The sequence below is a fragment of the Emydura macquarii genome, unplaced genomic scaffold, assembly GCF_026122565.2.
Source record: "Emydura macquarii macquarii isolate MOO-44397 ecotype Brisbane River unplaced genomic scaffold, CSIRO-AGI_Emac_v2 contig_1451, whole genome shotgun sequence".
NCBI lineage: Eukaryota > Metazoa > Chordata > Testudines > Chelidae > Emydura > Emydura macquarii.
In genome coordinates this window covers 16,199,232-16,225,977 of record NW_027131588.1, presented here as the reverse complement: position 1 = coordinate 16,225,977, position 26,746 = coordinate 16,199,232, and the positions used below count along the sequence as shown (strand labels likewise).

At 42.2% G+C, this 26,746-nt stretch overlaps 1 protein-coding gene across 5 annotated transcripts in view; it reads left to right on the top strand.

Annotated features, from left to right (window-relative positions):
* Window positions 1–26,746, top strand: part of PALM2AKAP2 (PALM2 and AKAP2 fusion) — a 394,465-nt gene that overhangs the window by 98,072 nt on the left and 269,647 nt on the right. For all 5 annotated transcript variants that reach the window (XM_067553247.1, XM_067553252.1, XM_067553245.1 and 2 more), the window contains exon 2: window positions 18,552–18,632. In XM_067553247.1, the coding sequence (XP_067409348.1) occupies window positions 18,552–18,632 (81 nt within the window). The remainder of the gene's footprint in view (window positions 1–18,551; window positions 18,633–26,746) is intronic.

The following is a 26,746-nucleotide window of genomic DNA, read 5'->3' as shown; positions in this document are numbered from 1 at the left end:
TCTAGGAAGGAATTCCACAGGTTGACTCTGCGTTGTGTGAAGAAATACTTCCTTTGGTTCATTTTAAACCTGCTGCCTTTAATTTCATTTGGTGACCCCTAGTTTTTGTATTATGAGAAGGAGTAAATATCACTTACTTTCTTCACACCAGTCATGATTTTATAGACCTCTATCATATCCCCCCTTAGTCGTCTCCTTTTCCAAGCTGAAAAGTCCCAGTTTTATTAATCTCTCCTCATATGGAAGCTTTTCCATACCCCTAATCATTTTAGTTGCCCTTTTCTGTACCTTTTCCAATTTCAATATATCTTTTTTGAGATGGGGCAACCAGATCTGCATACAGTATTCAAGATCTGGGCATACCAAGGATTTAAAAAGAGACAATACAATATTTTCTGTCTTATTAGCTATCCCTTTCGTATTGATTCCCAACATTCTGTTAGCTTTTTTTACTGCTGCTGCACATCACTGGATGTTTTCAGAGAACTATCCACAATGACTCCAAAATCTTTCTTGAGTGGTAAAAGCTAATTTAGACCCCATCATTTTATATGTATAGCTGGGATTATGTTTTCCAATGTGCATCACTTTGCATTTATCAGCATTGAATTTCCTCTGCCATTTTGTTGCCCAGTCACCCAGTTTTTCCAGAATGCTCTTATGCAAATGTGATGGCTGAGCCGCTTTAAGGGAATGCAGCCTCATTGCTGAGCCTGTAATTGTTTGCTCTTCAGGCTGCATAACGATATAACATTTCAGGAAATGGCACAGCCATCACATTTTAATTAGGTGTGTATGGAAGGCTTAAATAATTTGAGTGCAATGCTCATAATTTTCTTGAAAGCGCGATGAGAAGAAAAATAATTTGGTGGATCTAAGCAAAGATAACACACACAAAGTCATCTTCTAATGATGCTTGCATTACTCTTCCAGCTGACTGTGACTGTGCTGGTCGGAAGCTGTGACTATCCTGTTTCGTCATTTTTCCTTTTTTCTACACATTTGCTCTTCCTAAATGTTCCTTTCCTGCTATTTCCTTCTCACCCTCTCTCTACTCCAAATTTTTTTTAAAAAAAACTATGCAACTGTAACAAGATGCTCCTGGGTCAGTGGTCAGCAGCAGAGATCAAACCCAGAATCTCTGACTCCAAAATCACAAGCCTCTACTACCTGAGCTGGAGAGAGCCAGCTCTGAAAAGGCAAAGCCAATAGTAGGCTCATAAACCTCTGTGTAGGCCAACCACTAGAGTGGGACAGCATCATAAAGAATTAAAGTGAATTGCGTAGCTGACAAAGTTCTGCCAATGGCTCCCAAGTTCATTAATATGCTAAATTCCTACCCCCACCCTCCTTTGTCTTTTCTTGAGTCTCTTACGGCATGTCTTCACAAAAAATGTTCCCATGTGTCAAGAAGGTGGTGAAGAACGGGATTAGGTGGCATGATGATGACCATAACTTTGAAGTTGGTATAAATCCAGGAGAAATGATCCTCAAGGTTTATTTATGATTAACTGACATAATGCTGGATGTGATGTATCCTTGTCTATGCTAACCTCCCAGTCATAGTTAGTACCATGTCGGATAACTCAGTTCTCCATGGTCACATTCAAATGTAGTACGGTTCTGTAGTGTAGACCAGCCTTTGGATATTAAACTCTCCTATGCAGAGATTGTCTCTCTGTGTACAGCACAATGGGGCCTCCATCTTGACTGGAGTCTTAGGGTCTGACCATAATATAAATGATTATAATTAATACTAGTAATATATTTAAAGGTTGTGGAAAGTAATTAAATATATTTGACAATGAAAGTGGAATCAGAGGTGGATTATTTAATCTGTAACAAATTATATACATGCAGCAAAATATCATGTTGACTGGAGTGTAATTTTAGATTCTGAGAATGGCCTTAAACTAGAATCCAGAGATACAGTGGACATAAACAATATATATAGCATTTTCACTTCACTCTACTACCACCCTTTAATAACTATGCTAATTTAGGTTCTAGTTTTGAGTAGGTTTTGTAGGGGCACTCTTATCTAAACACTCACCAGTCTTAATTTTGAACATCTAATGACCTCATAAGGGTGCATATCACCAGCATTGTATGGGCTGGCTTGTTCAGCCATTTTTAAATTAGAAGAGTAGTGTCTAACACCATCAAAGTGGAATTGACTAGTGGAATTCCCACATGGCATCAGTTTGGATTAAGACGAAATTAATCCATAAGGGAATAATAAAAAGTTAGTATTAAAAGCTACTACAGTCTGGGCTATGTAGCTTCTCTTTTCTGGTTCTTTCTCAAATGCCTAATCAAAAGCACAATGGGTCCAGCCTGTTAAATTCGGATCTCGATGTGGTTTAGACACTTGATTTTGGTTTGGGTCCATCTCTAATCAAAAGAAATAGCATTTTATTCCTTTATTTTCTGTGCCCTCCACCTTTTGTGTCAGGATTTCATGTGTGGGTGTTGGTGTGGGCCAACATTACAAAAGTGGCTAATGTTTATCAGGTGCTCAGTTTGAGACAACGTGAAAGGCCCTAATTACAGAAGGGCTGAGTACCTGCCCTCTGAAAATCGGAGCTCTTTATAGTGTCCCTGTTTAGATACTTCCTAAGATCGGCGCACTCCAGATCACTAGTCGCTTTTGAAAGTTTAGGCAGTGCCTCCCTCTCATGCATTTTCCTGTTTCTTTGGGTATGTTTACACTGCAATGAAACACCCGCGGTTGGCCTGGGTCAGCTGACTCAGGCTTGCAGGATTCAGGGTGCAGTGTAGATGTTCAGGCTGCAGCCCAACCTCTCGCACCTGTAAACGGGGAAAGGTGCGGGAGCCCGGGCTCCAGCTTGAGCCTGGATGTCTATACTGCAGTTATACAGCCTTGCAGGACATGCCCTATGAACTCGAGTCAGCTGACACAGGCCAGCCATGGGTGTTTTATTGCAGTGTACTCAAAAGCATTCAAAAGTAGGATGGTTAGAGAACAAGCACACCCCTTTCATTGACTGTCTGAGCGGGGAGCTCAGATTTCTTAACACACCTAGATCACACCGGGCATGTTAATTGACTGAACACATCTATTAGCATAGCCACTATCCTATTAAGAGCTCATCTCTTTAGCATAGCCCCACCTAACAAGTAGCATGGCACTGTTCTCTTTACTGCTCCCTGGACAGGCAGGAACCTTGGACCACCTTCGAGCAGCATGTTCGGCTCCCATATGAGCCAGTGGTTCATGGATCTTAACAGTGATCCCGTCTGCTGATTATGGAGTGGCACTGATAGACTCTGAAAGGAATCCCATGTAATCCTACCTCCCATGATTCAGGCTATGTTAGACTTTCAGGGTTTTTGGTTGGGTACCAATAAGGAGGGAGAATTCTGCTTGAAGGAAATGAAAACAGATGTATGATTTGTTTGTACGCTGAGTTTCTGAGTGCTTTGGTGTCATACATTTCAAAAGCTAATCAGGGCTGAGAGCCAGGATATCCTGAGTTCTAGTCCTGGCTTTCACACTGATTCTTTCCTTGGTTTTAGGCAAATCTGGCTTGCTTTTTCTCCCATGTGTGAAATGAGGACAATGTTAATCTCATTGGAGTGGAGAGTGAGGCAGCGTCCGTAAAGCACTTTGCAAATACAAACGACACAATGCAGCGGCTAAATATTGTTATTACACCAGGAAATCCAGTGTGCTTAGTCTGTGTCAGCGTTTGAATGTCTCTCAGGCAGTAAGCAGGCTGTCGCATCCGAAAGCAAAGGGGAAGCCTCCTGCAAAAAATCTTTGATGTGGAGCTGAGTGGCTCTACAATAGTCAGCTAATCCAACCAGGCTGTAAGGATTAAAACACAAAGTCCAGCTCTACGTATGATTCTCTTCACTTAAGTTTGCTCTACTGCTACCTTAAAAATATAAAGAAGAAGCTGGATGCTAGTCAAATATCTGAATTAGTGCTGCCGGTTTCCCTACAGCATACCTGGCCATTGCTGAGTACTGACTGGGCAGAACAGCATAGACCCACTCAGCAGCAGCGGGTCTCTTCTCATTTCCTCTTTCCAATTATTTTCTGTCCCTCGGTGGAGATTAGCCAGACCCATGGAGGATGTTTATGGGGGTACAATCAAAATGGCTACAGAAGGAAAATAAACTCATCTCCCCTTGTTGCAACCATGTAGATGCTTATCCCTGCTTTCGCCAATCCAGAGTCAGTATTTTAATAGGGATTAGGTGGATGAAGTGAGTTCATTTCACCTCTGGAGGTCTGAGTCCAAACCCAATTTAAGGTCTTAGTGACCACTCAACCACACCTCCAGCAGAATCAGGGTCTTAAGATTCACAAGCTTCTTCATGATGGTTATAATAGTACTAGGCTCAACATCTAGCTTGTAGAACAAGATCAGCTTTTTGTGTGTTGTTTCTAATCGATCAAACACTTGATACAATCTCAGATGTTTCACTGGGCTTTACATTGTTTTATGTTGCAACTGGGAAAGACATTTCAAGAGTCAAGGGGACATGAAAGAGAAAAAAATTGGACACATTTTTCTGCAGAGCTTTCGAAAAATGACTGAGTAAAGCCCAGGCCAAAGAAATCCTATATTTCTCCTTCCCAACAGCAGAGAGACACAATAAAGTTTGGCCAATTAGTGGAAATGTGACTGTACAGAGGGTTGTTATAATTAGATTTCAAACATAGTCTAAGCAACCTACTGGGCAGTCGCCACTCCTCTCTAATTCCCTTTTCTGAGGGTACAGATAAAGGTTACAGTTAGAACTGATCAAAATGTTTTTCAGTAAAAAAAAAAAAAAAAAAAAACACCTTTTCCAAAAAATCCAAAGCTTTTGCAGAAATTTTCATTTCTTTCAAAATGGAAAAAAAAACCCCAAAAGATTTCCACTAAAAATTTTGAAAAAAATATCCCAAAATATCTTTCTTATTTATTAAAAAAATTCTCAGAAAATGTCATTTTCCAGCCAGGTCTAGTTAAGGTGAAATAAGGACAAAGTTAACAAACAATGCAAATACACCTGGTGGTGTCCCATTGTAGGTACTAGACTGATGTATTCATCTATCATGTTTGAGAAGTAGTAAGGGTTATTAATAATGATGGACATATCTATGTTAGGTTTTATACCACTGTCCATCTTTCTTGTGTCTGAGCACCTTCCACAGAAAATTGATATCAATAGCATGATCCCTAGTGGATTTCATGGAATCTCTGGTACGTCTCTGTTTTCAAGATTAAAACTCTGCTTGGGGTAGGATTTTTGTTTTTATTTATTTTGGGCGGGGGTTGTAGTGGAGGGAGTTGATAAACATTTAGGGATAAAAGGGGTGTCAATGTTGTGATTGTTATTGTTATGATAGAAAGGCTTTTTCAAAGCAGAAGGTTTTGCAATGTTTCCTAAAGACATTCCATCCGTGAATTCATCCGATCTCCTTGGAGAGGCCAGATCCCCTCAGCCATAATCTCTCTAGATTCAGAAGTCTGGCAACTGAATAGAAGCCAAATATTTGGATGCTTCTGTGATGTTCAGCCCAAGCCAACTTAAGTTCTTTGCTCCGCAGATCTGGCCTGAAAGTCTTCAAAGGTTCTGTCTTGTGATGTTTAAGTACATCCATGTTCAGGACCCACTAGAAAGAGAAAAAACTCTATTGGAGGACTTGTCTACAGCAGAGTATCAAGCCGCATTCCAGGACCTTCTCTGCACTGCAACAGTGTCTGTGTGGAAGGTTCCTGTACGGCAAGCTGGTGTGCTGTAGATTTTCTGGCTTGCCGTGCAGTAGCTTACCGTGTAGACGAGCCCTTAAAGTCATCTGAATTTTCCATTTACTAAGGGGTTAGTTTGGTTTGGACAGAGACTCAAGCTGGGTTTTGTTTGGTCATAATCATTTCACTCAGCCCTAGTTATCAGGATGAAGGTGGAATCCTGGTTCCACTGACATCAATAGGAGTCTTTTCAGTGGGACCAGGAATTCACGCTAAGATTCTCACCCAGGCTTTTCAGTGAAACCCTTGTTAATTATGTTGCTTTTCAAAAGTGCCAGCGAAGCAACTTTTCAAAAGGAAATGCCTTCCCGTATTCATCACTTTTTATTCGGAGCTGTTGTTCTGGGAGCAAGGCCATCCTTTTATTTGTTTAAGATGGGTGGTGATTTTAATTAAGTGGTCATTCTTCCAGTGTACGATGTGGGTTAGACACTGTGACCAAGCATCTTAATTACACAGGATAAAGGCAACCAGATCATATCTCATATTTCAGTCTGTAAGCTGTTCCAGCGGTCCGGGAGCAACTTGTCCACTCGTAGGCAGCTTGGCGCTGTTCGGCCTCAGGTATAACCCTAGGGCTGGGTTGTGGGTAAGGACTGGGTGTACTTGCCTGAGTGCCAGCATCTAGAGACACTGTCCTTGGGGCTCTGTGAGGAGCATGTCTACCCATAGTAGGCTGGGCAACTGATGTGGCTGACTCAGCTGCACTGAAGACTGTGTAAGAGTTCAAGTCTCTGAACAGCCTGTTGCTTTGGTGGCTAATACTACTATAGGTCTTAACACAAAATAACATCTAGTGTGATACTTCTTAACAAATGCACACACACAAACACGCATTAATTTACTTAAGAAAGTCTTAACAGATCATGCACATGCATGGGCAACGCCCTCAATAACCTATTTGGTGCCAGTCTAAGATATGTGACTAAATTGTACAAGCTCAACATGCAAACGGTCGGTTGTATCCATATATTTCTCCGATGTTGAAGGTGAATTGCTGTCTTGCATAGGAATGATGGATCCACTCAAGCGATCCGATTCCAGTGAGTGGAGCAATTCTAGTGGTTGTGGAATCATAACGTTCTGTTAAAGGAAGTTCCCTTTTTTTTAAATGGAAGTCTCTCAATTCGGTCGAATTCCTTTAAATCCTTCAACCCAGTTCCTGGAGTATGTCTGTAGGCAACCAGCTGTTCTGCCACTGTCCTCCCTGCTGGACAAACTGGGTTCAGGAGGGCAGTAAGTGCAGACACATATTTCTGGCTCTGCTTCTACCCGCCGAATACTGCTTTCTCTGGATGAATCAGTATTGCCTCTAACAGGAACCTGTTCTGTAGATCAGAGACACCGTTCTTTTGTGGCTTTCAGGCTGCCTTGATTTTCCCAGACATCCCTGGTTGCTTCCTTGCTGGAGTCCGTCCCTACAGAGTGAGTCTATTCCATGCCGAAGAGCAGCATATTCAGGCATGCCCTCTGTACAGCAGCTAGCCGGCTGTCTGGTGTGGCTCCAAAAGGGAACTCCATCCCTCCAAGCCAATGTCCCAGTTCAGCTGGGAGGGATGGGACAGTTCAGCAGTAGCTATATGGTCTGTTGTGTCCATTCTCTCCTTTACCGCCCACCACTCAAGAAAATAGCTGTGGACTGTGAAAAGGCGGGGGGACAGGGCCATTGGAAGTAACCCCTCTCATTTAGGTGGGTTACAGCCAAGGCAGTTGTGACTTCTGTCCCACAGATGTAGTGTGAACGCTGATGGCTATGCCCCCAAACTGCCCAGGCATACCCCATCTGGGGTACCTGACCACTGCATGGAGCAATCCTGGCCCTTGCTATTGGGCTCTGCAGACCAACCTCACCTGTAGAATTGCACCTGCTTTTCTCTCACTCATGGTCTGTTTGGAACGTAAGCTGTTTGGGGCAGGGACTTTCTCTCACTGTGTTTGTACAGCACCTAGCACAATGGAGTGTTTTCTCGGGTGGGGCCTCTAGGCATTAAATGTGATACCAATAAATAACAGTAATAAAACAGTTTGACCCAGGAAGAATAAGCATCGACATCTTTACTGTAGCTGTTTCCTGTAGGTAGTTTAGGGATAGGGGCTCCCTGCATCCTTCCCTCCAACCCCAAGGCCACTACAGATAGGGTAGCCAGAATGTCCACTCCAGTTGGGTGTGGGGCTGCGCTCAGACCCCAATCGCCCTGAACTTCCAGGTGTTTGAAATCCAGATGCAAATCTGGATTTTGTTCTCGAAGACTATCTGGAGGTAAGTGCATTATAAGGGTGTAACAGGGTGCTAGTGTTTAGGACCCCTGACAGGAGTTCAGGGCTTACGGAACTGCGAGTGCTGCAACTCCGTATAAAGATTCAGAGTAAGGACTGCTAGCTTAGTCTGGCAGGAGCCGACCAAGGTACTGGTGTAAGTGATGCTGGAGTGTCTCTCCAGGCAGAGTGGATTGGGGTCTAGGACGGGGTGGAAAGCTGCTGGAAAATTCTAAGAGCAAAGCGAGGTGGAAAAACTCAGGCTGTTTGTTTTGTCATTGTTGATTGAATTACAAATAAACTCAAACCCCCAGGAGAGCAGTAAGCATGGATAATACAGAGAACGTACATGCTCTGTTTGGAGCAGGGTGGAAACTCGACCAGCTTTCAAAGTGTTTGTCACCTTGTTCTGAGATATCTCCTATTACACGCTGATGGAAGCATTAGACCCAGAACAAACCCCTACCTTGCAGTTGTAGGCATTATACTGCTACCCATAACTCTGAGATTTGCACCAAGTGCAGTCATGTCAGCGCACATCATGTGATACGGTCTGATGTACTCGGCAGTGCGTTGAGAGATGCACATTCTTGTATTTACAGCAGGTAGAATACATTTATTTTAGGGAGTGGGCGTTGATTATTCGAAAGTAGCAGCAGGCATCTTGCTACCAACCATTAACCATTGAGGAATGTTTATTCTATTCCGCTAATGGCACATCTTCAATTCCCTCCCCCCACCTCCCTCCCGCCCGTGCTGTAATTTCCATTGTATTCTGTTTACAATTGCAGAAGACGTTTTGAGTCACAGTTTACAAGGAGCATCCAGTACTAGGCTGCATTGTTGTAACTAGTAGAGATAGTTGCTTGTAATTATAGTGTCCCCACTCCTGAAATACAACAGGAAAATAAAAGGATCAGCCATGTGGGAATGAAACACACAGTAGAGAATGAGCAAACCAAACAGTTAAAAAAAAAAAAAAAAAAAAGGCTTGGTTGCCAGTATTTTTTTTTTTTTTTTGTCCAGTGAAATGCTAGCACTGAGCGTAGGAGCACAAGAAAAAAAAATCTCCAGATTTGATTTCACTGTAAAATAGCTGATGAAGTTGTCACCACAATGAAGACTGTGTTCTTCAAAGTGCTTTGCTGGTGGGGGGGAAAAATCAGAGAGGTTTTAATTTGTAACAGAGCCCGGGTTTCCATGAAGGGTAGTTTCACTGGGATTGAGCTCAGTGCAGTCATTAGCACAATCACAGATGGTCTCTTGCTTCCAAAATGCAGAATGCCCCTGAACCAGGGGAAAAAAAAAACCAAAAACAGTCAGAATCCTTCTTTTGCTGCCCTAAAATTTACATGGTCCTAAATATACAGGGAATAATATCCACCTACTGTGGTTGGTAGAGAAAATAATGTCTTGCTGAAGAAACGTACGTGGCTGTTTGAACATATTTCTCTGCAATTACTTTCTGTACTTGTCAGCAAAATACCCTGCATTGTAATTTTCTTTTGCTCATGCCATTTTTTTGTGCATTTATTTCCCATTAGCACAACAGACAGTCAGTTCCTCCCCCTTCCACCTGCCCCTCCTTAACTCGTTAGCTTATTGCAGTGCTGAAGCAATGGGAGATCTGTGCACCGGGATTTACTAATCCTCAGAGCATCGGGCTGCAAGTTTGCTGTGGCGTGATTCCTGCCAGTGAGGTTGAGATCAAAGCTCACCAGTGGCGTACTGCAGGTCTCCGGCACTCGGGGGCCACTACTTACATTTGTGCCCCCCGTTGGCGGCAGTGGTGGCAGCACCCTTTGGGAGGGAGGGGTATTCTACGGGCCTGTTTCCCACTCTCCCCCACTCCCTCCCACTGTGGGGGTGGTGGGTGCAGTGGGGAATGGAAGTGACAGGAGCAGATGCCCCTGAGCTGCCCGGCGGTTGGGGAGGGGCTCTGCCCCAGAACCCTGCCTGTGGCTGCCTGCCCCTGCGTGGCCGGGGTCTCCACGGCTCCCTCCTTGCACCCAGTGCATAGCAGGGGTTCTCGGCTGCCAGTAAAGCCAAGCAGCCCCTGGCCGCCTGCATCAGCCGGGGGGGCAGCTCTTTCTCCAGGGACCCAGCTGGTGCCCCCCCCACCCCCCACCCCCAGCTGGCACCCAGGGTGTCATGGCCCCCTCCCACCCCCCTCGGTACGCCACTCAAGCTCACGGCAACATTTTTTCACCTTCTTCTCAACCTCTCTGATTATGAGCCACTCTTTGTTGTTGGATTCAGGCGCACCATTCCCCCCCCCGAAGTCAGTGGGAGCAGCGTACAGAGACTTAGTTCTGTGGACTTGAAATTGCACCTCTGTCTTAGGTGGCCGGGCTGGGGAGTAAAGGTGGGGAGTGAGGCTCCAACCGCGCCACAACTCGGCCTAGTGAGACCTCCCTGGGCCGGGTGTTCAGGCATAGTCTAGAGCCCAGGCCCTGAACTGTGAATATTTCCCTCTGGGAGCAAACAGGCATGGAGGAGCAGAAGGGGGCAGGAAACGGATGGGGTCATGCAGAGCTGGCCCAGTGTGAGGAGAGAAGTAAGCTGAACCCGTTCAAGGGGTTGTTGTAACCGGCTGCCCCAGCCCCAGGTAATGAGGTGGGGCAGGGAAGAAATTGTGACTGGGGAGCCCTTATTCAGGGCAGCGTCTAATTGATCAATCTAGCACTAAGCTGACACACCCCAACCACGTGGCCCGGTGAGCTGAATGCCTATGAGGCCCTCCCTCTTCTATAGCCACCCAAATCCAATGACTTCAGTGGATTTACTGTGGGGTCACGCTCAGAACACAATTAGGCACTAAAGCCAATGTTTTCATACTTGAGAGCTTAAATTTAGTGATCTCAATCCATATTTAGGCACCTAAATAAAAGTGCCTTCATTTTTACAGGTGCTGAGCTCCTGTTCCCCCTCACTGAAGCGCAAGAAGCTATGCCACTTTTATTTAGGTACCTGACTTTTAGCACTGAAGTATGAACATTTTGGCCTAAGTCTTGAAATCTGCTTTATGAAAATGAAATATAGAGGCAACAGGTGTCACCCCACCATTCAGGCGACTTCTTTTTTTCTAAGAACTAATTTGTATATGTGAGTAAGTAAATGAATGCACTAACTTTGCCGTTTGTTTCATTATTCTAGGTAGCGATAGGGCTCCAAAGCGTGAATCTGATTCTAGATCCCAAACGTTCAGGATGTATTTAGATCCAGAGTTTTTGGTTAGGCCGAGCTCTCATTTAGGGGAATCTATCTCTTGCTGGGTGTTGTATTCTTGAAGAAGCAGAGAATCTGAGCTTTCAGGGAAATGCTTTTGTTTAAGTATCACATCACAATGTAACTGGACTGAACGTCCGTATTTTCTTCATCTCTCTCTCAAACCTGTTTCCTGTTACCTCTGTACTTCCTAAAGCTACAGACAAGGTCCACTAAATGGCACGAGATGGGGTTAGAGCAGAGATGTTCAAACTGTGGGGCACGCCCCCCTGGGGAGGTGGAGGAACATTCAGGGGGTGGCATGGAGGGTGAGCAGTGATGCAATGCGGGGTTCAGGGCGGGAGCATCACCTCCACTTCCTGACTCACCTCAGCGGGCCAATTTCAAGCTTTTTGAGTTGAGCCCCCCTTTTGCATTATTTTTGGTTGCACCCCCCCAACCGAGATAGGCTGGAAATCCCGCTGAGGTAAGGCACACAGTTTGAAAACCTATAGAAGCTGATGCTAAATGGAAGGCAGAAATCTGTGCGTGACCCCCACCTTCACCCCCATCGCTTCTGCATATCTCAGATGAGGGTATGCGGTAGACTACATTATTTGGAAAGGGGTATGCAGCCTAAAAAGTTTGAAAATCACTGGCTTAGAGCAACCTCTGTAACTGACTGTATGGGGTCATTTGACAATTTTGACTGCTTTTCCCATACTTTTTATTTCTCTGCTGGCTGAGGTAGGAAAATATCACTGCTGTGCAAAACCCAGCAGTTTTGCTTTGCCTGGAGTTTATGTGAACATTTCTTTCCATTCCAATTCATGTGGAACCACATGTTCACAAGTTTCACTTTGAGTTTTGAGTAAAGTTTCTGAGCAAAACTCCTCAAATCCACCAAGTTTCACCTGGTTTCACATCAGAGCCATTGGTTTTCATAATTTTGATGCTAACCCTTTGAACAAGCTTGCGTACTTAAAGTCTGTCCCTTTGGTTTCATGCAGTCAGTATGCTGCCTGTGGTTCCCAAGAATCATAGTTTGAAACAATCATAGTAAAACTGCTTGATTCTAAAACTGCCAATCCTGCCACTGATTGGAGAATTCCAGTAATTGGTGAAGTGTGTTGCAGTGTGCTCACCATTTGTCAGAAACATTGTACACAACTAAATGCCTCGGCAACTACCATATTTCCATCCAGCAATGCCCTGTGCTTTAGTCTCTGAGCATTCTAATCCAGAAAGAAGAAGAGACCGTTATTAGGAACAATGGTAGGAGGTTATTTATGGCAGGTAATTCACAAATACCAAAGCCAGAAGGGACCATTGTGATCATCTAGTCTGACCTCCTGTATAACACAGGCCGCAGAACTTCCTAAAATAATTCCTAGAACAGATCTAGAAAAACATCAAATCTTGATTTATAAATTGTCAGTGATGGAGAATCCACCATGACTCTTGTTAAATTGTTCCAATGGATAATTACTCTCACCATTAAGAATTTATACATTATTTCCAGTCTGAATTTGTCTAGATTCAGCTTCTACACATTGGACTGTTGTGTTAGACCTTTCTTTGTTAGATTGAAGAACCCATTATGAAATATTTGTTCCCCCTGTAGATATTTACAGACTGTAATCAAGTCACCCCATAAACTTCTCTTTGGTAAACTAAATAGATTGAGCTCCTTGCATTTGTCACTGTAAGACACGTTTTCTAATCCTTTAATCTTTCTCATGGCTCTTCTCTGAATCCTCCCCAATTTATCAACATCCTTCTTGAACTGTGCACACCAGAACTGGACACAGTATTCCAGCAGCAATCTCACTAGTGCCAAATATAGGGGTAAAATAAACTCTCTACTCTCCTGCTCAAGATTCCCCTGTTTATGCATCCCAGGATCACGTTAGCTGTTTGGGCTACAATGTCACTGGGAGCTCACGTTCAACTAATTATCCACCATAACCTGCAAACTGTTTCTGTCACTATTTTCTAGGTTAGAATTCTCCATTCTGCAAGTTGGCCGGCATTCTTTTTTTCATATGTGTACACGTTTGCATTTAGCTGTATTAAAACACATATTGTTTGCTTGCGCGCAGTTTACCAATCTATTCATATTGCTTGGAATTAGTGACCTGTCCTCTTCATTATTTACCACTCCCCCAATTTTTTTGTCATCTCCAAACTTAATCACTGATGGTTTTATGCTTTCTCCATCTTTCTTTCTGATAAAAATGTTAAATGGCATAGTGATCCCTTCCGGACCCCACTGGTAGCAAACCAATTTGATGATGATTTCCCATTTTCAATTACATTTTGGCGACCTATCAGTTAGCCAATTTTTAATCCATTTAATGTATGCCACATTAATTTTATATTGAAAAAGTTTTTTTAATCAAATTGTCATGTGGTACAAAGTCAAATGTCTTACAGAAGTCTAAGTATATTATGTTAACATTATTACCTTTATCAGCTAATCTTGTAATCCCATCAAAAAAGATATTAGAGTTAACTCTACTGACCTAAATAATGATACAGTATTTATTCTATAGTAGTTATAGAATATAAATGAGACATCCATTTAAATACAATTGCCTGAGATAAACTTGTTTAAAGCATGTGTTTTATTTTCTTATTACCAAGAACCTTAGTAAATTGTATCTGTTCAAATAATAGGCCTACTTGAAAAAGATATTTTATATTTAGTGAAACATAGTAATATAGCATGTAAGTGAATGCTGAACTTTAAGTATGTGCTTAAGTCCTATTGACTTCAATGAAGCCCTGAACAAGGCCATAATTAAGGGTCCGATTAAATCCAGTGGAAGTTTTGTCACTTACTTCAATGGAGCCAGGATTTCATGCAATATCTTCAGTGCAGGACAAATCCTGAAAAAACTTCCTACTGAACATATTGCTCACTATTTGTGATTAGCACCAGGTGCAGAGCACAGCGGTGAGTCTGGTGCTTGATAGTAATTTTTTAGTATTCAGCCATGTGATTGAAGGACTTATAACCAGAGTTGCAGTCTGTGTATTGCTGATGTATTCAAGCCATTTGAGAGTTTTATTTTACTTCACTGTTATGGCATTTTGTTAGAACTGGGGTTCCCCATACTGACTACATATTACTACTACAGAATATTGCCTTAATAACATGTACATTAATGAAAATAGTTAAATATTATTCACTTATGACCAAATTTATTATAAATGTTTTATGATTTACTATTAACCATATCACTGAAGTACATTATATGAAAAGGCAATATACTGTAGTGGTGTGTTGTGTGCTGTGCAAACCTGCTCAACCACTAGGAACTGGGCCGACATCACAAAATTCATTTCACGTGAACCAGTGAATAGCTATGCTATGGTAACAGCTTTCATTGACTGTGAGCAATCTGGACTGGATTTGAACTAGTGACCTAAAGGTGACAGTCTCCTATATCCAATTACCAATCCTGTGAGCCCTACAGTCTTAAAAAGAAAATTATTTTTAACAGGAGATCCCTCACCCAATAGCCTCGGTCCACAGTGACAGACCGAGTGAAGGAGATATGCAGTCAGGCTGACTGAAAGCCGGACAAGTGGAAACATGACTAATATTCTGATTTAATTCCACAGATGCCCACTAGTTTGTAAGTAGTTCAAGTATTTTAGTGCTTGCTCTGTTGTTGCCTGAGGAGAAAATACTCTAAGTGCTTTGCTTTCTTGCAAAAAAAAAAAAAAAATCTTATCTATGTTTTATTAGATTCTCTTGTCATAGACATTATAAGGCATGAGACAACCAGCCAATGAAAATATCTTGGTGATTTACATCATATTTCTTTGGAATGGATAAAAAATAATAGGTCAATTAAGTGCGAGGAAGTAGGTAGTTCATAAATTAGCCCATGGTGTTTCAAGAGAGCAGGATTCAAACTCCCACGCAAATCAAATCAGAACAGGGAGAAACTCACTTGACCAGGACAGGGGGAATTATCCTTATTATTAGTCTTGTTGCCATTAACAGAGGCAGGTCTTGTCGTTTTAATCTACCATCTCAAACAGACAAGCAGGCCCATTTAGAAAAGAAAACATAAGACAGAAGAACATAAAATGGGATCTGATGGATCCCTGGCTCTGTGAAGCTACAATGTTATTTTCCAAAAGTCCAAAATTGTAAGAAAGCGACCATGAAGAATGTTGTTCTTCTCGTAACCCCTGAGCATTCAAAAATGCAAAAGAGGAAAAATCTCCAGTGGGCATCATTTTGTATAAAGGGCCATTTTTTTTCAAAAGTGGATACACGAGCTTTCTGTGCATGCCACACATCACGTAGCTGCGAAATTTCTTAGTGCAGATTTTATATCTGCAACATTTAAAGTTTATGAAATTAAAATCTGTACATACAGCAGCCTGCACTGCGCAAGTATGTATTTGTTTCATTAGAGATGGAAAAGACTACTGAGTCCATCTCTTTGCCACGGCAGGATTTGTATGTACATGTTTTCTAGTGCTTTGACCAACTGCTTCGAAAGTGGGGCTTTCACCACTTCTCTTGGAAGACTATGCCATAGCCTGACAAATCTCATTGTTCAGGAAAGTCTCCAAACAGATACTTGGTATGCTGGAAATTCCCTCCCCCCTAATTACCTCCCTTTATTTCTACTCTAATTTACACTAAGACCTTTTTATATTGTGCTCGCAAAATAAAGGAGCCTTATGCTGGCTGTAAATTACATTTACACTCACTTTAAGGCTCCTTTACATTACCAGACCTGCGTAAATAGGAATCAGATCCTCCCTCTTTTATGATGTCATATACATTATTATAAATAATGCTGGTGTGTGTATACTCTACCACTGATCAGCTTTTTTACTGTTAAAAATGTTTACTTTTCAGTGAAAAAGTCAGAAACCAACATTTTTTCAGCCATAATTGTAAATATTACAATTTGGATATCCCACTGCTGTGCCTCATGGGAGTTTTACTTCGACTGCCACATGCTCCAAATTGCATCTGTAGGCTGGACTCCCTCTCCCATGATGCACCTTACTTTCCATTGTGAGGGGAGGCAGTTGCATCCTGGGAATTCCTGGCCATGGTGCATCTTGAGAGATATAGTCCACTTCGGGGTGCCCAGATCATAGAGGAGAATGGGGATGGAAGGAAAACAAACTACAACTCTCATGAGGCATCACAGCAAGATATCCCATAAAATGAAGTATTTTGATTTGGTGTTTGGTTTTTCGATGAAAAATTTTAATTTTCTGCACTACGCAAGGCACCTTTCCAGAAATTTCATTTAGTCAAAAACCCAGTTTTCCATCAAAAAAAAATTCAGAAAAATTTTGACCAGCCCTAATATACTAACATATTTTAGTTTGTGTGTGTGTTTGTGTGTATGTAAAATGCACTAAGTATATGGAGGAGATACGTATGTAATAAATTACAAAGTCACATATATTTTTCATGATTATTTGACCACCTTATCTGCCCTCTCTTCATTAATTCAGCTCTCTCATGATTTGTTTTTATATCTCAAACCCCTGTGTCATTACAGGCAGCTTCCATTTTTTTAATCAAACTCTTATAAAAATATTTTCACCTCCACCATTTAAATATGGAATTTTCCCTCAAAATTACCTCTGTCAAAGGCCCACAATGAGTGAGATTCAGTCCCTGGACAAGTGACATCTTTTGTGTACATGCCTGAAGGGCTAGAAATGGTAGGTGCAAATCTTCGGAAAGAGGAGAATTTCCAGCATCTCAGTGGGACACCCAGAACTGGTGTCTATCACTGCAAAGCCCCCAGATACAAAGCTGTGAATTTTTTGTATAGAAAACCTACTTGAGGTCACTTTTAAAGGTTTTTATGGCTTCCTGTAAGATTTTTAAAGTTGGGCTCATGGTAACTAATACATACGGCTTCACAGCGGGAGGGATGTGAAAAAACAGATCCAGTAAAAATTGGTTTTTTGGCATTTGTGTCTTTCCGCATCCATCTCCTCACAATTTCGCCATTGCCCAACCTATTTTCAAAGAGGGAACTGCTCTCAGGCCAGCAACCAGGTTCAGCCAGGTGGAAGGAGGGGCAGAAGAAATGGCCAATTGCCTCTTTCCATCGATAGTGTGAGGGAAAGCTGGAAGAGGCAACAGTGGCTGCCTCGCAACAGCAAGGGGTTGAGAGAGGAGGCCGATATTCCCTTGCTGCAGGGGGAGGGAAGGATCCACTGCCTGATGAAGTGGGCGTTGTATCTATGGACCAGCCAGTGGCATAGCTACGGGTGGGTCTGGGTGGGCCTTGGCCCACCCACTTTTAAAGCAAGTCCACCCAATCGGTTGCAGAAGTTCTGCTGCCTATACTCCCCTTAAGCTACCATGGCAACTGGAGCATCGGGCAGCTTGGTTTCTGGGCTGGTCACTTCCCGAACTTCCGGCTTCTGCTCACGTGGCCAGAAGTCGGAAGTTTGGGAAGCGTTTGTTTTTTGGCCGGTTGAACTAATGCCCGCCCATGTCGACCACAGGCCCTGCCAAAATAGTTCTGGCTACGCCCCTGAGACCAGCTAAAGCGCCAGGGCCTCGGTGAGTGGGATTTTGAAAAGCACTCAGTATTGGACTAACTCTGCCACCAAGAAACCCTTTTAGGGGAGAGAAAGTGGTTTAGTCAACTCAAACCTAGACTTTCTCTGTTAAGGTTGCCAAGAAGGGTGCCAATTAGTGCCAGTTGCATAAAAGACATATTGTTCGTTTGTGTTTTAAACGACTCAGCGCGGAAACTGACTGGTGGGTTACCCAGCACTTTGAAGAGATGCTGTTCCCATTGAACTCAGGTGGAGTCTTATCACCGACTTCAGTGGGAGAAGGATGTGGTCTGTAATCTTAACATTATGCCTCTTTTATCAGTTTCGCAGTTGCGCACTTTCTTTACACTGTTATTGTTGTTCTTTGCACCGAGCAAGCATTAATTTTGTCCTTGTAGCGTATAGGTAAATACATACAAAGGTATCTGTGTTCCTCTAAGTCCATTGTTAGCTAGCATGCCCAGTTTTTTTCCCCCCTCTGGGACTGTGCTCTCAGTTGCTGCTCCTATGGCTGCATGTGAGTGAGGAGAATTTCTCCTGCTCAGTGAACAAGTAGCTAGTCCTTAGCTGACATGTTCTGAGGATGTCATTTGCATACCCACAGCCAGAGAAGCAGGTGAAATGTCTGTGTGGATGGCATTGGTGACATCTGTACAGATGTGCTTGGCTGCTGAAATTCTCTTTTAAGAATCTGCAGTCCTTTAGGCACCCATCGCTCTGACGTGCTCTCTTTATTTTCCCAAGGAAAAAAGGAAAAGGCAGACAGAAATAGAAGGCAAGAGACAACAGCTTGAGGACCAGATACTTCAACTGCAGCATTTCAAGGTAAGGGAATGATGCCAGAAATGATGGATTGACTAAATATATTCATTATTAGACATGCAGATCACACATCTGGAAGCTGGGAAGAACCTGCTCCGACATACAGCAGCTTTCACTGCCGGTTCCTATCTCTTCCAGCTAATCATGTCCTGCCTGTTCCTCATCCTGTGTCTTTCTCACACACAGGACATTGTTACTGAAATGGCTTAGGTAGCATAGAGGCAGAATGGTATGCATGTGTATTGTTATGAAATGCTGTTATTTATTATACACAATGTTAAGATGCCAGTCGCTGTAGATATGGGTGTGCACTGCATGGCTTAAAAGAGGTCTTTCTGTCTACATAGCTGTCTTAGATTTTTATAGTGTTGGTCACTCGAGTATCAAAGCATTGGCTTTTGCGTGTGTGTGTGTGTGTGTGTGTGTGTGTGTGTGTGTGTGTGTGTGTGTAAAGGTTTAATTGCCATGTGCAATTATAATTATAATTATAAACATGGCATTGTAATACATCTCTGCAGAAAGGGTGTGGACACACGTGTATGTAATTTTTATACATGATGTATATATATATATTTTTTTTTAAATGAAAGGCCTGATTTTTTTCAAATGTGCTGAGCAATCCCGGTTCCATGAGAGTCCGTGAGAGCTGCAGGTGCTCAGCACCTTTGAAAATCAATCCAATTATTTCTATTTTTGCTTCAAGTAGGAAAGGTTGCCTTCTGCTTGTATGCATGTGAGAAAGGGGGAAAAACACACAGACAGGATGTTTTTGTATCCAATGAAGAAAAGGACAACTCTGTATTTGGGGCTAAATCTTGCTGGACTAACTCAGTCAAGGGATCCTATGGAATTCAATAAGATGACTCACTCGAGTAAAACCAGCAAGATTTGGCTTTTGATCTGTCCTCACATCAAGCGTGTTGGAGTTTATTTTAAAATTACTATATTATACTGTGTGTGCATTATATATAAAACACATACACTCGTGTGTGTGTGTGTGTGTGTGTGTGTGTGTGTGTGTGTGTGTGTGTGTGTGTGTGTAAAATGCACTATGTGGAGGAGACATCTATGTACTAAATTACAAAGTCACATATATTTTTCATGATTATTTGCCCACCTTATCAGCCCTCTCTTCATTAATCCAGTATACAGAGTTCAGTGTGTGTGTAATACATTCTGTACACACTCATGCTCAAAGACCAGACTTCCAGTGGTGCTACAAACAGGATTCTTTTCATATATCTCTAAATCTCCATCATAATATTCTGTAAACTGTGCTGTGGGTTTTAGACATAATGAATTTAAGTCCAAGTAATTGATTGCAACCTAAGCAAATGCTCCATCACTGTCACCACAAACCTAGTGGTGACACACTTTGTCTCCTGCATTATCAGGAGATAACATGATTGCATTCCTATGGGGCAACACGAGTTGCCATTTTGTTCAGGCTGCCATTAGATCCTAGAGGGAGAATTACTTGTGGCTACCCATGAGTTAATGTGACAGGGTATGCAGGATCACACTCTGGCTGGGAAGATAGCATGCATCTCTGATGCCTTCTTATTGCAAACTGGGTATCTTCTTTGCCATGTTAACTGACTCCAAGCAAACCAATTTGATTAGGGTTTTTTGGAAAGCTGGTTTCTGATTACTTCCTTTTTGCACTGTATTTTTGTTGTGTGTATGTAGTTAGGTATAAAACTATCATCATCCTTGGGGGCAAGTAAAACTATATAAAGTATTGTTATTGGGTCAGATACTCTGCTGGTGTAAAGCGGTGTCACTGTATTGACTTCAGTGGCGCTAAGTTGATTTACACCAGCTGAGGATCTGGACCATTGCACATACTCCCCAAGTGATGCATGGGATAATTATGTATGTAATTCCCTTTATTATTTGACTCATGGCTGGAGCGAGACTAATAATAGTAACAATCAATGGAAAGTCCGGGAGGTCAGAATTAAGACAATATATGGTTGCATGAAATATCTTTGAGTTTGGGAGTGAGGAAATGTACTTGTATTGAGGCTATGGCCCTGATCCCTCCCTGCACCAGTGCTGAGCCTGGCACAATGACCAAGGGGAAGAACAAAATGCTTCCCTTATACGTAGCTGGTGCAGACAGTAGCACAGGTTACAGCAGCCCTGTGGGCTGCCCTAACTTGTGCTCTGACTGCAACAGTCCCTACGATCATTGTTGAGCTGAAGAATATATGAGCTGTAGGACTGCCACAGCCACACACTCTCATGGCCCCAGCATGCCCTCTAAACTGGAGCCTCTTTCAAGGATTATGTAGAGCCAACTGTTCACATTCTGTGCCACCCAACTCTATGCCAGATATTCCACAGATGGTCCTTACCACTGCTAGGCCCTTCCTAGAAGGGATCAGAGGAAGCCATGGGAAGCTAAAAAGCAAAACTTTAGGGGTAGGTCGAGACAGATTTTATTCCCAGAAAGGAAAACCCTAGAGGGTGTGGGGATCCGAGTGCACCCGATTCGCTTGTTTTCTAGATGTTTTGACCCTGGAGTGAACACCTGGGGATTTCTGATGAGAGTTTTATGCTCACCAGACAAATCAGGACTATCTCTTGGTTGCTCTTGAAGCAGACATAGCAGATAAAAGCCAGAAGATGAAGACAGATAAAATGCTGCTTTGGCAGCAGAGACTTATCCTGGATCATAGATCCTGTGGGAGGGGTGACACCATACTTTTGTTTGTTTGCATGGAAGCAGACGGACCCAGGATACTCTGGTGGGTACCCTTCATTCGTGTGATGGTCAATTATACGGAGCTGCAGGCAGCCAACCAAAATGTTGTCTGTCCTGCCTGACTCACATCAAGTATTGTAGAAAAAAAAAATCTAATGGTCCGTTAGTCTCCAAGATTCAATGCCATGGTGCCATCATATTCTCCTTTAAACTCCCAAAGCCAGACCTTCACCTGGTGCAGATTAGTGTGACTCCATTGAAATCCACAGGTCAAGGCCAACTGACACCAGCTATGAATCTAGGTCCCAAACTGTGACACAGAGGTAGGTAAGTATGCTAGCCTCTCTGTTTCAGAGACTCTAGACAGAAGCTTGATTTAGAACATAAATGAAATGGGCTTCAACCCTTTCTATAGGGGACGCTTGTCCATGCCGCAAAAGTACTGCAGACTGGTTTAAGCAAACCTTCCTACTTACCAGAAGTTCCAGGGGATCACTAATGTCCGTGCAGAGCAAAAGGACTTTGTATTGGAGCTTGTTAAAATTAGTCAACGTTGCTCGGGAAAAGTCTTTAAATATCTGAATTAATCCTACGACTGTAATAGCTGGGTTGGTCCTGTAAGTATAAAAACTGGGATGTTTATCCCAGAATTTTAGCCTTCATCATAATGGTACTTACTTAGTTCATTTTTGTGAGATATTGTTATAATATTTTGTTAAATATACTGTATAAAATGATATGTTTGGTTACCTAATAAGGGTGCTGAATACTACAGGTATCTGGATAAATTCATACAGTTAATCACACTGGAAAAAAATATAAAAGCAGTAACTCTCCACAAGCATTTTAAACTAGATTCCTTGCAGTTCTCAGGTGGTTCAGAGCAATTAGTCCTTGGCTAAATGCCTCGCCGTACACACAGTTCATTCACTTTTCTCTTGTATGCACGGCTCAGGCTGAGGGACCCAATGTCAGAGCTGACTGTGATTTGAGGCAGGATATTATGCATTCTATCTCGCACGGGTTAGAATTAGTCAGTTGCATGCCTAACATGGCCTTCACTAAGTATTTTACAAACACTTTTCACGGTTAGATAAATATTATGCCTGTTTTGCTGATGAGAAAACTGAGGCACAAATCTATTCTGTGACTTGTCCATAGAATGTCTGTGCAGAGCAGGAACCAAAGGATGGGCCTCCAGATTGTCAGAGTGAGAACTTAGCATTTTGCTCTGGCTCCTTTACACCTGGTAAAAGGAACAGCCAGAGTGGCATGAAAAGGGGCTCTAAAAGTCCCAGTTCTGGCTGGGAGAGAATTCCCCTAATACAGGCTCCGAGAGAGACAGCCAGAATGCTATCCTTCCGAGTACCCTGAGGCCCTGGCATAAGAGGCACAGCTGGGGAGGCCCTCAGGATGCAACACTGTGAAGATTCTGGGTAGAGCTGCAGTCCATAAAGCAGCCCGAGGAGGCTACCATAATTCAGACGGGCACTGAATTGTCTAAGTCACACTGGGGTGGGGCCTCTTCAGGCCCCAGTGTAGCCCAGGAGTGGAAAGGCATGAAGGAGGCTTAAAACCCCCTCCCCCAGGGCTGCAAGTTCTGTGTTGCTCCTTTTAGAGTCACAGTACAAAATATCACCCTCTAGTTTATTCCTTAACCCTAAGACAATCCTTCCTCTCTCTCATACTACGGAGGGTCTTGTTATGCAGTGTCTTACCTTTAACTTCATGCTTCACAATTCACCTGACGTATGCTTACATGACCTCAGAAACAGGGGTGGCTAAACCTGGTGAAATTTGAAGTTTTACAAAATCCGTGAACTAGAGTCTGGGTTCAAAAAGATGAGCAAAACAAACCTGACTTTGTTAACCTTGTTCAGGTACATTACTGAATGTTTTGACACCATGTAATGGTTTTGTTTGTTTGTGTGGGTATATCACATAGGCAGCAGCTGAATCTAAGAAGTTACTTGGTCAGCCTCTTGCATTTATGGATGATATCCGCAACCTCTAATAAGATCTGTATTACAACTAACATAGTATTTCTTCCAAGACCTAACTGCCTCCATATTCAGTTAAACAGAATTTATAAAACTGTTTATAATAGTGTTATATGGTAACTGCCAATAATATTATAGCAACCAACACTGTAATATTGAACTTACAAAGTGAATGAAAAATGCCTTCATTATAGTTCCATTAGTTGTTACAATACATGAATTTATTGCACAATTCATGAACCTCAAGGATATCAATATAAATGATCTTTCTGGGTTAATATGTATTTTTTAAATAACTACAGGGTATGAAGACTTAATCTGCAAAGTAATTATCACTTTTATTTGAATAGGATAGATGTCTTTTTATTATATAGACATTATGTTAGTTACTACATGGATTTAGCTGAAACTTCTTTAGCTAAAAAGAATGTTTTTTTAATTTTATTACTACATGATCATACCGCTGTCCTCAGCTTATTCACTCTCTTATAAAAACCGCTGTCAAACAGACACAAACACCAATTTACATAGGCAATAGTTTGGAAATATGAAGCTAACTTTTGTAAATGAATAATTATTAATTCCTATTTATGCTAGAAAATTAAATTCTTACATTAAACTTTCACTCAGCAAAAAAGCCACTACAAATATTTGTCAACATTTGCACTCCCATTAGCATTACCACTCACTCACTGGTCCATAGCAAAGTACATATCAATTGCACTGCAATATAACTAGAGTGAAGTCATTTTTCAGGCATGAAATGAGCCAAATCCGGTTAGTTACACGTGGGGAAGTGATGCACAGAGAGAGTAAGTGATTTGCGCAGGATCTCGCAGAATATCTTTGGCAGAGCAAGGAATTGAACTTGGGTTCCCAGACTAGTGCCCAAGCCACTGGGCCATCCTCTCTATGGAGTTGTGTAAGTGTAACGGAGAGCAAAATTTGGCCCTGTACCTAAAATGTTACTATAGAATGTTCAATGTACTATACATGATTATATCTAAAGAATATATAGACGATGGGGATCGATTGTTCTCCATCTCACTGAAGGCAGGACAAGAAGTAATCGGCTTAATATGCAGCAAGGACAATTTAGGTTAAGTTTAAGAAAAACTTTCTAACTATCTGGCTAATTAAGCTCTGCAACTTCCAAGGGAGGTTATGGAATCCCCATCAGTGACGGTTTTTAAGGAGAACTTCGCCGGATACCTGTTAGGGATGTTCTAGGTTTTCTTGCTCCTGCCTTAGCGCAGGAGGTTGGACTTGATGACCTCTCAAGGTCCCTCCATTTCTCTGATTCTATATATCAGAATAATTACAGTGTAATTACAGTGCACTCTCCTGAACAGCATAAAAACCAGATTACATTATAGTTTGAGTTACTGTAAACTCTTTGGTGTAGCGCAGGTCCATTTATGATCTATCTGTGCAGTGCCTGACGCAGTTGTGCACAACCTGGTAGAGTCCTCTAGAACAGGAAGCATCAAGTGAGTTTCAATCCAGTGATGCCTGAGCAGGTTTGAAAGGAGGGGAAATAAATTTGCTAATGGTGAGGGCACCTATGGGCAAACTCTGCTATTTTTGCTCCCTGCTCAACCCCAGTGACGTGTGTGAATCAGCCCAGAATTTGACCCTCTCTTATCAATTAGGGGTAATGTAGAGATTTCTGTTTGATCAACTTCAGCAGGAAGAAAGGAAGAGCAGCCAACATTAGTCAGTCCTGCCCTCTACCTGCTGAGTTATACACAGGCACCTGAAGCATGTCGCCTGCTTCTCTATTTCCTGGTTGGCAGGGTTCTGCATTCAGTGAGAGAATGGGGGAGAAATGGCACTAATCCAGTTTTGCAGTGATTCATTGCTATGTTAACTGATTTAAATACATTGTTCTGCATAATATTGGACTCTTCAATCAGGCTCTAGTATAATCTGCATAATAGGATAGGCACCGGGCATTTTTTCTGCCCCTTAAATGCTCTGAGGTGATTTTTGTACCCACCTGTTCAATATGATCATGTTAAATTCCAGAACATATAACTATAATATAAGCTCATATCATTGAGCTTTCAAATAGCACTATCTGAGGAGCACTCATACACTGTACAGTAAAGGAGCAAAGGTATTTAAAATGGAGAGTATTTTAGAGCTTACCTTTCCTACGTATTTGTACTGCTGGTTTGCCCATGCCAGGTAGTGGCTTGAGATTACAGTTTCTTGATGTGTCAGGAGTCCTTCTCAAAATACACAAAAACTAGTGCTCAAGTTTCTTTAAGTGACAGCTATATTAGAGCATTATCTCTGCCAGTCTGGCACTTTTTATTTTAAAGGGATTGTGCCAAACTGACTTCAGGAGGCTTGTGTATCTCCAAAGATCCTTAGGGGAACTCAGCATCTCACGTGCATGATCTCCCCCTCCCACTGACCTGATACTTGCTTTAGAAAGAGTCCACATGACCCAGATTTAGCTTTTTAAAACAGTGAGTATAATTATTCCCAATAGAATTACAGAATTTAACCCTTGGGCTGAAGCCCTTTTTTAGCATTTTGTGATTGAATGATGTGTGTGGAAGGGGGTGATAACTCAGAGCATACGGAAGCTTGAACATTGAGTAGAACAAGTCTTCTTCCCAGGACTTGTCCTTGTAGAGTGGAGGCTATAGACTCTCCTAACAGCTCATGCAGTTTTGCATAATGAATGGTGACCAGGTCCAGAAGAAAAATAATACCTTTCCCTGCCTCCAAAATCTTGGCTCATTTTCTTTCCAGAAGTGAATCTGGAGTGAGTATTTGGATTTTAAAAGTAAACAAACTTCTGGCTCACAGTGGAACCAGAAATGCAAATAAGCTGTGTGGTAGATTGCAGTAAAGTTTTCATTCTGACTGTGCTGAGTAAAGAGATTGAGATTAGAGATAGGACTGCTCCAGATCTGAAATTTCCACCAAAGAACAGTGGCGTTCGCCTCCGGGATTTGGGGTCAAAACCATCTCCGCTTTGGCTAGTTCAGCTAAGATTTGGATAGACATCTGCCAGGGGCCAGATCATCAGCTGGTGTAAATCAGCATTGCACAATTGAATTCACTGTATCTGTGTCAACTTAAACCAGCTAAAGATTTGGCATCTGAACTGTTTTGTGCTCATCCTGATTGAATCCAAACTCCCAAACTTAAAAGGTTTGCTCATCATTTGTTCTCCTGCAACTACTTAACCACCATTTCCAGAAAACACACATCTCTCTGAATAACTGGGACTGACATATTGTCATCATCCTGCCATACACCAGCATGACAGTGTAGGCCAACCTGGCCCCATCCCCGTGAGACATACTGAAAATTAGACACCAAGAACCTGGCTGAAAAATCGATTTCAGTACAACTATTTTTATCATTCACATTTTTTTCTTTTTTTT